Genomic DNA, 12,500 nt, shown 5'->3' on the forward strand with positions numbered 1-12,500 from the left:
AGGTGAGGTCTGTCTATAGTAAAGGTAAGGTCTGTCTATAGTAAAGGTAAGGTCTGTCTATAGTAAAGGTAAGGTCTGTCTATTGTAAAGGTAAGGTCTGTCTATAGTAAAGGTAAGGTCTGTCTATAGTAAAGGTAAGGTCTGTCGACAGTAAAGGTAAGGTCTGTCTATAGTAAAGGTGAGGTCTGTCTATAGTAAAGGTGAGGTCTGTCTATAGTAAAGGTATGGTCTGTCTATAGTAAAGGTGAGGTCTGTCTATAGTAAAGGTGAGGTCTGTCTATAGTAAAGGTAAGGTCTGTCTATAGTAAAGGTGAGGTCTGTCTATAGTAAAGGTAAGGTCTGTCTATAGTAAAGGTAAGGTCTGTCTATTGTAAAGGTAAGGTCTGTCTATAGTAAAGGTAAGGTCTGTCTATAGTAAAGGTAAGGTCTGTCTATAGTAAAGGTAAGGTCTGTCTATAGTAAAAGTAAGGTCTGTCTATAGTAAAGGTGAGGTCTGTCTATAGTAAAGGTAAGGTCTGTCTATAGTAAAGGTAAGGTCTGTCTATAGTAAAGGTGAGGTCTGTCTATAGTAAAGGTAAGGTCTGTCTATAGTAAAGGTAAGGTCTGTCTATAGTAAAGGTAAGGTCTGTCTATAGTAAAGGTAAGGTCTGTCGACAGTAAAGGTGAGGTCTGTCTATAGTAAAGGTGAGGTCTGTCGACAGTAAAGGTGAGGTCTGTCTATAGTAAAGGTGAGGTCTGTCTATAGTAAAGGTGAGGTCTGTCTATCTGTCTATAGCTCTGTGGTAACAGAGCTGTAATGAATTCAGTTAGCTGTAGGGCTCTGTGGTAACAGAGCTGTAATGAATTCAGTTAGCTGTGGGGCTCTGTGGTAACAGAGCTGTAATGAATTCAGTTAGCTGTAGGGTTCTGTGGTAACAGAGTTGTAATGAATTCAGTTAGCAGTAGGGCTCTGTGGTAACAGAGCTGTAATGAATACAGTTAGCTGTAGGGTTCTGTGGTAACAGAGCTGTAATGAATTCAGTTAGCAGTAGGGCTCTGTGGTAACAGAGTTGTAATGAATTCAGTTAGCTGTGGGGTTCTGTGGTAACAGAGCTGTAATGAATTCAGTTAGCTGTGGGGTTCTGTGGTAACAGAGTTGTAATGAATTCAGTTAGCTGTGGGGTTCTGTGGTAACAGAGTTGTCATGAATTCAGTTAGCTGTGGGGTTCTGTGGTAACAGAGTTGTCATGAATTCAGTTAGCTGTAGGGTTCTGTGATAACATAGTGTTGTTTACATGAGCGTGACCAGCACATGACGACACTCTGTAGGAACTCTGTGGTAACCATGGAGTTATGAATGAATTATTTCCACTCCCCTCCTCTGTTTCGCTCTCTCTTCTCCCCCTCTCCCCCATACCTTCACACACACCCTCACCTCTCGTAGGGCGTTGGTCTCCTTGTCTTTCTGTTCCAGTAGACTGTCTAGGTGGTGGATGTGCATCTCAGCCTCAGCCAGTCTCCTGGTCCTCTCATGGTCTTCCTCTGAGGCCTTGGCTGACAGACCTGGAATACACACCATAGTGATGCTTTTAAGAGTGTGTGTGTTGGCGTGTGTGTGTGTGTGTGTGTGTGTGTGTTGGCGTGTGTGTGTGTGTTGGCGTGTGTGTGTGTGTGTGTGTGTGTGTGTGTGTTGGCGTGTGTGTGTGTGTGTGTTGGCGTGTGTGTGTGTGTGTGTGTGTGTGTGTGTGTGTGTGTGTGTGTGTGTGTGTGTGTGTGTGTGTGTGTGTGTGTGTGTGTGTGTGTGAACCCCACCATACCTTTGCTCTGCAGCATCTCCAGTAGTTTCTTGATGGACTGGTCTCTGGCCCCCAGGGTCTGTTTCTGACTGTCGATCCTCAACTCCATCTCCTCCAGCGTCTTCCTCAGGAGGAACAACTCTTTGGCCTAGAGGTTACATTCAATACAATTCAACCAAACAGTATTCATCTCTTTGGCCTGGAGGTTACATTCAATACAATTCAACCAAATGGTATTTACCTTGGCCTAGAGGTTACATTCAACACAATTCAACCAAACAGTATTCATCTCTTTGGCCTAGAGGTTACTTTCAACACAATTCAACTGTATTAATCTCTTTGGCCTAGAGGAAAGTGTCACACCCTGATCTGTTTCCCCTGTCTTTGTGATTGTCTCCACCCCCCTCCAGGTGTCGCCCATCTTCCCCATTATCCCCAGTGTATTTATACCTGTGCTCTCTGTTTGTCTGTTGCCAGTTTGTTTTGTTTGTCAGGTCTACCAGTGTTTTCCCCTTGCTCCTATCTCTTTCTAGTTCCTAACTATTCCTACACATTGGGGCCGTGCATTTTCTAGTACCTGTTTTCTAGTTTTCCCAGTTTTTACCATTCTGTCTACCCTGAGCCTGCCTGCTGTTCTGTACCTTATGGACTCTGATCTGGATTACTGACCTCTGATCTGTAATAAACTTTTGTTATTTTAACAGTGTCTGCATCTGGGTCTTCTCCTGAAACGTAATAGTACGATTCAATTCAATTCAATTTAATGGGAGAACACAACACACCTCCTTTCAGTAAATGTCAACTCCTGAATCCAAGCTACTTCTCAGCATGTTTGTGTTATTTCTAAATTAACTTAGTTAGCCTAGAGATTAGATTCAATCAAACGTTATTTATATACAATAATTAACTTTTGATTCAATTAACTTTATTGATACCCGTAGGGGAAACATGACGTGATAGTGATATTTCTAAATGAGGTTAGTTAGTTCTATATACTTATTGTACTGTTTTATGTCCATTAGCATTACATTCCTCAAGTTATTCAGAGGAGTGTGCCTTCTGACAAATGGAATAGTGTATTATTATTGTGCCTTCTGACAAATGAAATAGTGTGAACAACATGATGTTGTATAAAGTACAGAATCCTAAATACGACTCTGATGAACTGACATGTAAATGTTCACTGTGTGTTTTCTATCTGTTTTTAACCTTTCACTGTAAACCAGAGCGCCAAAGACACATTTCACTTCTGTGTAAACTTAAATGGACAAACTCGTTTTTTTAAATTAAAAGTTCAAATAGACCTGGGCCCTTATCCAGAAAGCATCTCTGAATAGGAGTGCTAATTAGATTATATATGAACAGATCCTAGATCAGGACTCAGCTTTCTGAAACTAGACCTCACCTGTCTCTGGTGTTCAGCTTGGAGCCTGTGGAAGTTCTCCTCAGTGGGTTCGAATGACAGAGGTTCTCCAGGTCTCCCTCCACTACAGTCCTGCTGGAACAACTGATTCAGATCTCTCTGAGTCCTCAGCTCATCCTGCAGGGCCTGCACCGTCATCTGGAGGTGCTGAGGAGAGAGAGGGGGGGGGGGGGGGGGGAGTAGAGAGGGGAGAGGAGAGAGAGAGGGGGGAGAGGGTGGGGAGAGAGGAGAGAGAGGAAAGAGAGCAGAGAGAGAGGGGGGAGAGAGCGGGAAGAGAGATGTTCATACAATCATACCGTTTCTGTACCATACCACGGTTTACGTTATTAGAGCAATTATACACAAGGGGCGCTTGATCCAGGAGGGGGTTGAATATCTCTGCTGTAACCAAGAAGTTTGATCTTGACATTTAGCCACTTAGCAAATCAAATGCATGGCTGGAGCCCTGATCTGCATATCATTTATTTAACACATAGTTATACTCAACAGCAGTGGAGTAGCACGCACATACCGTCAGTATTTCGAAATACCCCGGTATATGGTATATCACCCAAGCCTACTAGCGGGCAGTTCTTCCTGCCTTTGATATCAGTTACAGTTTGTAGTTCTTCCTGCCTCATTTCCAGTTTGTAGTTCTTCCTGCCTCAGTTACAGTTTGTAGTTCTTCCTGCCTCAGTTACAGTTTGTAGTTCTTCCTGCCTCAGTTACAGTTTGTAGTTCTTCCTGCCTCAGTTACAGTTTGTAGTTCTTCCTGCCTTTGATATCAGTTACAGTTTGTAGTTCTTCCTGTCTCAGTTACAGTTTGTAGTTCTTCCTGCCTCAGTTACAGTTTGTAGTTCTTCCTGCCTCAGTTACAGTTTGTAGTTCTTCCTGCCTCAGTTACAGTTTGTAGTTGTTCCTGCCTTTGATATCAGTTACAGTTTGTAGTTCTTCCTGTCTCAGTTACAGTTTGTAGTTCTTCCTGCCTCAGTTACAGTTTGTAGTTCTTCCTGCCTTTGATATCAGTTACAGTTTGTAGTTCTTCCTGCCTCAGTTAGAGTTTGTAGTTCTTCCTGCCTCAGTTAGAGCTTGTAGTTCTTCCTGCCTCAGTTACAGCTTGTAGTTTCGGCCTACTGCCTTCTCTCACTGCTTCCTTTCCCTCTCTCTCTCCATCCCTCAACCCTTTCTATTAGCATAGACGTGACATCAGACAACACGAGACATGGTGTCAAGAACAAGATGAAACCAGCCCGAAACGAGACGAAACGAGCCACCTACAGTACGATTCCCCACACGACAGCTTCTTGTCAATGTTACTAGCTATCTGGTCGAACAGAATCAACACACGGACTTCTGCCCCATGGAGAGCCACAGTCATGGCGTCTTTTTGTAGGCACTAACTCCGCCGTGGCTCGTTGGACAAAGGCTATGGGGAAACGAATGGCGTTTTTTGGGGGGGGGTTTTGGGATAAACGCCTAAACTAAGGTCTTTGGTTCACAGGCTTAGATCTTTTGTTCTACGAGATAATCTCCAAGAGATCATGTCACAAGCTTCATAATTCATAAAGGTCGTGTTAACTGACTGCTATTATCTCATCAACAAACCGTATAAGATCTCCTCAGCCTTTATAAACTCAGACCTTATTTTCAGCATTTATTCCTAAATTCCATTCTTTCCCCATTTATTTTCCACATAGGAATGGCTGAACGAACCAGCGGGGCCTCATTGGGGCGGGGGGGTAGCCTAGTGGTAAGAGCGTTGGACCAGCGGGGCCTCATTGGGGCGGCAGGGTAGCCTAGTGGTAAGAGCGTTGGACCAGCAGGGCCTCATTGGGGCGGCAGGGTAGCCTAGTGGTAAGAGCGTTGGACCAGCGGGGCCTCATTGGGGCGGCAGGGTAGCCTAGTGGTAAGAGCGTTGGACCAGCGGGGCCTCATTGGGGCGGCAGGGTAGCCTAGTGGTAAGAGCGTTGGACCAGGGGGGCCTCATTGGGGCGGCAGGGTAGCCTAGTGGTAAGAGCGTTGGACCAGGGGGGCCTCATTGGGGCGGCAGGGTAGCCTAGCGGTAAGAGCGTTGGACCAGCGGGGCCTCATTGGGGCGGCAGGGTAGCCTAGTGGTAAGAGCGTTGGACCAGCAGGGCCTCATTGGGGCGGCAGGGTAGCCTAGCGGTAAGAGCGTTGGACAAGGGGGGCCTCATTGGGGCGGGGGGGTAGCCTAGCGGTAAGAGCGTTGGACCAGCGGGGCCTCATTGGGGCGGCAGGGTAGCCTAGTGGTAAGAGCGTTGGACCAGCAGGGCCTCATTGGGGCGGCAGGGTAGCCTAGTGGTAAGAGCGTTGGACCAGCGGGGCCTCATTGGGGCGTTGTCAACTAACCCGTCTTTAGGCCAGAAAATGTGACACGTCACCTCCTATGCAAATGTGGGGTTCTGAAACCTTGACACTTCAAGTCCGCTCCGCTGAGAGGGTGGAAACGGAGAGCGACTTTGTGCGATTATAAGGCATGGGATCCTACGGAGTTCACAGAGGCCTTTGTGCCATTATAATGCATGGGATCCTACGGAGTTCACAGAGGGCTTTGAACACCAAAATGTTACTCGGAGCCTGTCCAGAACAGTCACCCATCTAAGAGAACATTGTATGTTGTATTCAGATCCATAGATATATTTTTACTCAACCTTGTGTGCCTGTCTGTCTGCCTGTTTGTAGATGAGTACATGAGCATACAGGTGAGATTATAACATAATTATAACAAGGATTTTAATATTAACTACCTATTTGATGTCAATGGAGGTTCAACACTGGTGTTCAAAAAAATTTGTAAATAAAATAGGAAATCATTTTCCTGCCATTCCATGAGTCCTTCATACATCCACGCTATCAAACGGAATGTCTAGAATTATAACAACATTCTAAATTCTAAAAGTTGACCTAAACTCTCTAAAAAACATGGCTCTGAACGGGTGGAAACAGATGACATGTACAAGGACTCAATTATTTAAATATTCAAATAATGTAGCTATCTGACATCAACGGAGCGCCATAACACCGATGTTCAACATCAATCATTAACACATTTTATAAAAATTCATCTCAGCCTCAACTCTGCCTTTCAGACCTGGCTGTGTTTGCTGTACGAGTTGGAAAATGGGTCTAGGATGTTTGTCATGGATATTAACCTGCAACCAGGATGTGATAAAACACCATGTTTAACCCCCGACAGCTGTCATCTAACCCTGTTCCTCTGCACCACACCAGGACGTGATAAAACACCATGTCTAACCCCTGTACACCTGTATAAACCCTGTTCCTCTGCACCACACCAGGATGTAATAAAACACCATGTTTAACCCCTGTACACCTGTATAAACCCTGTTCCTCTGCACCACACCAGGATGTGATAAAACACCATGTTTAACCCCTGTACACCTGTATAAACCCTGTTCCTCTGCACCACACCAGGATGTGATAAAACACCATGTTTAACCCCTGTACACCTGTATAAACCCTGTTCCTCTGCACCACACCAGGACGTGATATGTGTGGATAAAGGTGACATTGTTAAATGTTGAAGGATTTCATGGAACGGAAGTGATTTCAATATTTAAATAGTGTGCCTATCTGACTGAATGGTCAAAGCAGCTGTGGGATGTTGTTGTGGTCTGGTAATATGAGGTCTACCATGTTAGTCAATAGGACTGTGACAACGACAGTAGTGTGACATTTTTTTTTTCATGGTCCTTTAAAAACCTCCTGTATATAAAATATTGTGTGCAAAATGTATGGGCTAGATATTTCAAACTGTATGGGCTAGATATTTCAAACTGTATGGGCTAGATATTTCAAAATGTATGGGCTAGATATTTCAAAATGTATGGGCTAGATATTTCAAAATGTATGGGCGAGATATTTCTAAATGTATGGGCTAGCTATTTCAAAATGTATGGGCTAGATATTTCAAAATGTATGGGCTAGATATTTCAAAATGTATGGGCTAGATATTTCAAAATGTATGGGCTAGATATTTCAAAATGTATGGGCTAGATATTTCAAAATGTATGGGCTAGATATTTCAAAATGTATGGGCGAGATATTTCTAAATGTATGGGCTAGATATTTCTAAATATATGGGCTAGATATTTCAAAATGTATGGGCTAGATATTTCAAAATGTATGGGCGAGATATTTCTAAATGTATGGGCTAGATATTTCTAAATATATGGGCTAGATATTTCAAAATGTATGGGCTAGATATTTCAAAATGTTTGGGCTAGATATTTCAAAATGTATGGGCTAGATATTTCAAAATGTATGGGCTAGATATTTCAAAATGTATGGGCTAGATATTTCAAAATGTATGGGCTAGATATTTCAAAATGTATGGGCTAAATATTTCAAAATGTATGGGCTAGATATTTCAACTGTGTACGGCAAGGTAAACGTCTGACTCAACACGTTTATGAGGCTGCTTTGACCCACGCCTCAAAGCTAAATCAAATCAAATCAAATGTATTTATATAGCCCTTCGTACATCAGCTGATATCTCAAAGTGCTGTACAGAAACCCAGCCTAAAACCCCAAACAGCAAGCAATGCAGGTGTAGAAGCATGGTGGCTAGGAAAAACTCCCTAGAAAGACCAAAACCTTGGAAGAAACCTAGAGAGGAACCAGGCTATGTGGGGTGGCCAGTCCTTTTCTGGCTGTGCCGGGTGGAGATTATAACAGAACATGGCCTAGAGGACAGACAGCTGTTTAACGTGAGAGGCTCAGCCATGTTAGGACTGTACGCCTGGCCGTCCTAACATGGTGGCGGCAGGGTAGCCTAGTGGTTAGAGTGTAGGGACGGCAGGGTAGCCTAGTGGTTAGAGTGTAGGGACGGCAGGGTAGCCTAGTGTTTACACCATGCCCACAGACAACGCCCACGAGAGTTAATGATTACACCTCTTCCTTTTAAACAGAGGTGTGTGAGAGGTGTGTGTCATTTATTTGAGCTGTGAGGTGCTGGTGAGACACATCTTTCTGTTGCCCAGCAGTGTGCAACTCCTCCTCCTCAGCTGTGGTGTTGATAGATACTAATACCACAAAGGCAATACCACATACAGGGTTCTCCCAGGGATCTTTTTTTAACAAAGAGGTGCTACTGAGTACAGCGGGATGGAGGACATTTCCTGCACTCTAAAGCAAAGAAATACTCCATTCGGGTGTGGTAACAGTCCTTAAATGATTACAAATCATGTTTTTTTAAATGACAGTGGCGCAACCAGTCCACAAGGTGGCGTAGTGCAACTCTTACATTCTTTGAGGAGAACCCTGACAGATAATACGGACTAGTCATGGCTTCTGTTCGGTTGTCCAGGTCTCAGAGATTCTTCAAGAACTTATCTCTGATCCTCCTGAGTGGATCCGTCTCTCTGCTCCTGTGGGCCGCTCTCAGACGCCCGCCGGGCTCTGACAGGAGTCCTCTCCCCGTTCTGGACCTCCTGCCCCCGGACTACGCTGCCGACCTGCCGGCCTGCTCAGCCATCATCCAGGGAGACCTGGAGGGTCTGGAGAGGAAGCAGCTCAGCCTCCTGCTGAAGACCATGAAGAAACAGCAGTTGCTGTCAGAGGCCTTCTACCACAACGTGACTCAGGACTGTCAGAGGTACGTCACAGAAAGAGAGTTCATCACCGTTCCTCTCAGTCAGGAGGAGAAGGAGTTCCCCATCGCCTACTCCATGGTCATCCACGACAAGATTGAGATGTTTGAGCGGCTCCTGCGTGCCCTGTACACTCCTCAGAACGTGTACTGCGTCCACATCGACCAGAAGTCATCGGAGGCCTTCAGGACGGCAGTGAGGGCTATCGTGTCCTGTCTATCTAATGTGTTTGTGGCCAGTAAGTTAGAGAGTGTGGTATATGCCTCCTGGTCCAGAGTGCAGGCCGATCTGAACTGTATGGAGGATCTCCTGAAGTCACCTGTCCAGTGGAGGTACCTGATCAACACCTGTGGAACAGACTTCCCCATTAAGACCAACGCTGAGATGGTTCAGGCCCTCAAGCTGCAGAACGGGAGGAACAGCATGGAGTCAGAGACCACCGACGACTATAAAAACAGCAGATGGCAGTTTCACCACAAAATCACCAGCAACATGGTGGTCAAGACGAACGTTAGGAAGAGCCCTCCTCCAATCAGCACCCCCATGTTTTCTGGCAACGCCTACTTCCTGGTGTCCAGGGCCTTTGTCAGTCACGTGATGAAGTCTCAGGAGGTCCGGGCGCTGTTGGAGTGGGAGAAGGACACCTATAGTCCTGATGAACACCTGTGGGCCACCCTGCAGCGCATGCCCTCTGTGCCAGGATCTAACCCTCCGCACATCAAGTACCATGAATCAGACATGAACGCCATTGCGCGCATTGTGAAGTGGCGTTCCCTGGAAGGAGATGTGAGAAACGGAGCCCCATATCCACCCTGCTCGGGTGTCTACAGGAGGTCCATTTGTGTCTACGGGGCTGGAGATCTCAGGTGGCTCCTACAACATCACCACCTCATCGCTAACAAGTTTGACCCTGAGGTGGATGATGTGGCTATCAGGTGTCTGGAGTCGTACCTGCGCTTCAAAGCCACATACCGTGTTTCACGAAGGACAGTGGAATCTGAGAGGATCTTACAAAAACGATGAAATGTTAAAAGGTGTAAATATGTTAATGTGCATTTATTTGAAATATGTTTTGAAATGTTGTATATTTCTGGTGGTACTGTAGAGAGGGTTGTAAATACAGTAACGTAGGTTATATTTAAAATATACCCTTAGTGTACAAAACATTAGGAACACCTTCCTAATATTGAGTTGCACCCCCTTTCGCCCCCAGATCAGCCTCAATCCTCTGGGCATGGGACTCTACAAGGTGTCGAAAGCGTTCCACAGGGATGCTGGCCCCATGTTGACTACAATGCTTCCCACAGTTGTGTCAGGTTGGCTGGATGTCCTTTGGGTGGTGGACCATTCTCGATACACACAGCAAACTGTTGAGCGTGGAAAACCCAGCAGCGTTGCAGTTCTTGACACAAACCGGGACCCCGTTCAAAGGCGCTTAAATATGTTGTCTTGCCCATTCACCCTCGGAATGGCACACATACACAATCCAAGTCTCAGTTGTCTCAAGGCTTAACACTCCTTCTTTAACCTGTCTCCTCCCCTTCATCTACACTGATTGAAGTGGATTTAACAGGTAACATCAATAAGGGATCATATCTTTCACCTGGATTCACCTGGTCAGTCTATGTCATGGAAAGAGCAGGTTTTGTCCATTCAGTGTATTCTGATTTTTCTGATTTGCACAGTATATTTCTGATTGTACTGTGTAGTTCTGATTGTACTGTGTAGTTCTGATTGTACTGTGTAGTTCTGATTGTACTGTGTAGTTCTGATTGTACTGTGTAGTTCTGATTGTACTATGTAGTTCTGATTGTACTATGTAGTTCTGATTGTACTGTGTAGTTCTGATTGTACTATGTAGTTCTGATTGTACTGTGTAGTTCTGATTGTACTGTGTAGTTCTGATTGTACTGTGTAGTTCTGATTGTACTATGTAGTTCTGATTGTACTGTGTAGTTCTGATTGTACTATGTAGTTCTGATTGTACTATGTAGTTCTGATTGTACTATGTAGTTCTGATTGTACTGTGTAGTTCTGATTGTACTATGTAGTTCTGATTGTACTGTGTAGTTCTGATTGTACTGTGTAGTTCTGATTGTACTGTGTAGTTCTGATTGTACTGTGTAGTTCTGATTGTACTATGTAGTTCTGATTGTACTGTGTAGTTCTGATTGTACTGTGTAGTTCTGATTGTACTATGTAGTTCTGATTGTACTGTGTAGTTCTGATTGTACTGTGTAGTTCTGATTGTACTATGTAGTTCTGATTGTACTATGTAGTTCTGATTGTACTGTGTACTGTGATTTGATATATGTTTCAGGTGAAACATAACATTCCCTTAATGTTGTAAGAAGTTCATAGCATATGTGTTTCAGGTGAAACATAACATTCCCTTAATGTTGTAAGAAGTTCATAGCATATATGTTTCAGGTGAAACATAATATTCCATTTACAGTGTGTTCACGAAATCTACCTTTTACGTTTTCTTGGAGGTCCTCTGAACATTTCAAGAATGTTTAGAAAATATATATTATATATATAAGCTTTACCTAATATCACCACATCATTGTCCGCATGCAAATTAAATCAGATTGGAATACGTCCCCATGAAGTTTCTCTCCAGATTTAATGACAATTCACATTTGATGACCTCCTTGTAGATGATATAGAGACACATGGCATTCTCATTTCATTCACAGAACATTTCAACAGTATTTAAATGTAACCATACAATCACAATTATATTTTATACACGTCATATGTTGACAATCTGCACATGTTGGGTTTGAAGCTGCAATGTTTGGTTCCCAAACCAGGTTTGTTTTCGTCTGTTCCACGAGGGAAGCCATCTTTTTTTTTTTCACTATATAGCCATGGCAGTATGGTCAATCAGGAATTTGATGTGCATTCTCTCAATGTTTTTGGGATGTTATTATCCTGATGTTAGATAAAACCCAAACTAGAACCTAATGGAATCTTAGCTAATGTTCTGGGAATGTTCCTGGTTTGCTGGGAAAAATATTTTTTTTTGCATGCTTCGAGAAAAACCACACCGACCACCGACGCAGGCCCAAGAGGATTGTGGGTTCTCGAGTAAATCTTTCAAGCGTGTAAACTCTCGCAAGGCTGCCGGCTCAGATGGCATCCAGAGCCGCGTCCTAAGAGCATGCACAGATCATCTGGCAGGAGTGTTCACGGACATATTCAATCTCTCCCTATCCCAGTCCGCTGGCCCCACACGTTTCAATATGCCCCCCATTGTTCCTGTGCCGAAACAAGCTGACTGAACCAAATGACGATCACCCTGTAGCTTCACCTCTGTCATCATGAAGTGCTTTAAGAGTCAAGGACCATAATCAGCTCCACCTTACCCGACACAACTTGAACAGCGTCCAAAATGATCTCCACGCTGCCCACCTGGACAAGAGGAATACCTATGTGAATACCTATGTGAATACTGCTCATTGACTACAACTCAGCCTTCAACACCATAGTAAACCCTCCAAGCTCGTCACTGAGCTCAGGCCTTGAACTCATCCATGTGCAACTGGATCCTGGATTTCCTGACGGGACCGACCCTAGGTGGTAGGCAACAACACCTCTGCCACGCGGGGGCGTGGGCTCACCCCCCTCCTGTACTCCCTGTTCAGACACGACTGGGTAACTAAACCAGTCAAGAACTCTCTATGC

The 12,500-nt window shown here is 44.5% G+C and overlaps 2 protein-coding genes across 2 annotated transcripts in view; one reads left to right on the forward strand and one right to left on the reverse strand.

Annotated features, from left to right (window-relative positions):
* The window catches only part of LOC139379638 (ELKS/Rab6-interacting/CAST family member 1-like), a 319,125-nt gene that overhangs the window by 222,437 nt on the left and 84,188 nt on the right, over positions 1 to 12,500 (reverse strand). Inside the window, exons 4-6 of the mRNA XM_071122447.1 lie at positions 3,181 to 3,345; positions 1,797 to 1,923; positions 1,415 to 1,542 (exon numbers count right to left, since the gene is read on the reverse strand). Of these exons, the coding sequence (XP_070978548.1) occupies positions 1,415 to 1,542; positions 1,797 to 1,923; positions 3,181 to 3,345 (420 nt within the window). The remainder of the gene's footprint in view (positions 1 to 1,414; positions 1,543 to 1,796; positions 1,924 to 3,180; positions 3,346 to 12,500) is intronic.
* Positions 8,499 to 9,833, forward strand: LOC139379540 (beta-1,3-galactosyl-O-glycosyl-glycoprotein beta-1,6-N-acetylglucosaminyltransferase 3-like). Its single transcript, XM_071122358.1, has one exon. The coding sequence runs from the start codon at positions 8,505 to 8,507 to the stop codon at positions 9,831 to 9,833; it is 1,329 nt and encodes a 442-aa protein (XP_070978459.1). The 5' UTR covers positions 8,499 to 8,504.

The sequence above is a fragment of the Oncorhynchus clarkii genome, chromosome 21, assembly GCF_045791955.1.
Source record: "Oncorhynchus clarkii lewisi isolate Uvic-CL-2024 chromosome 21, UVic_Ocla_1.0, whole genome shotgun sequence".
In the NCBI taxonomy this organism is placed as follows: Eukaryota; Metazoa; Chordata; class Actinopteri; order Salmoniformes; family Salmonidae; genus Oncorhynchus; species Oncorhynchus clarkii.

Excerpts from the sequence above, each read along its gene's own strand:
- LOC139379540 (XM_071122358.1), top strand. The coding sequence starts at position 8,505 with ATGGCTTCTGTTCGGTTGTCCAGGTCTCAGAGATTCTTCAAGAACTTA.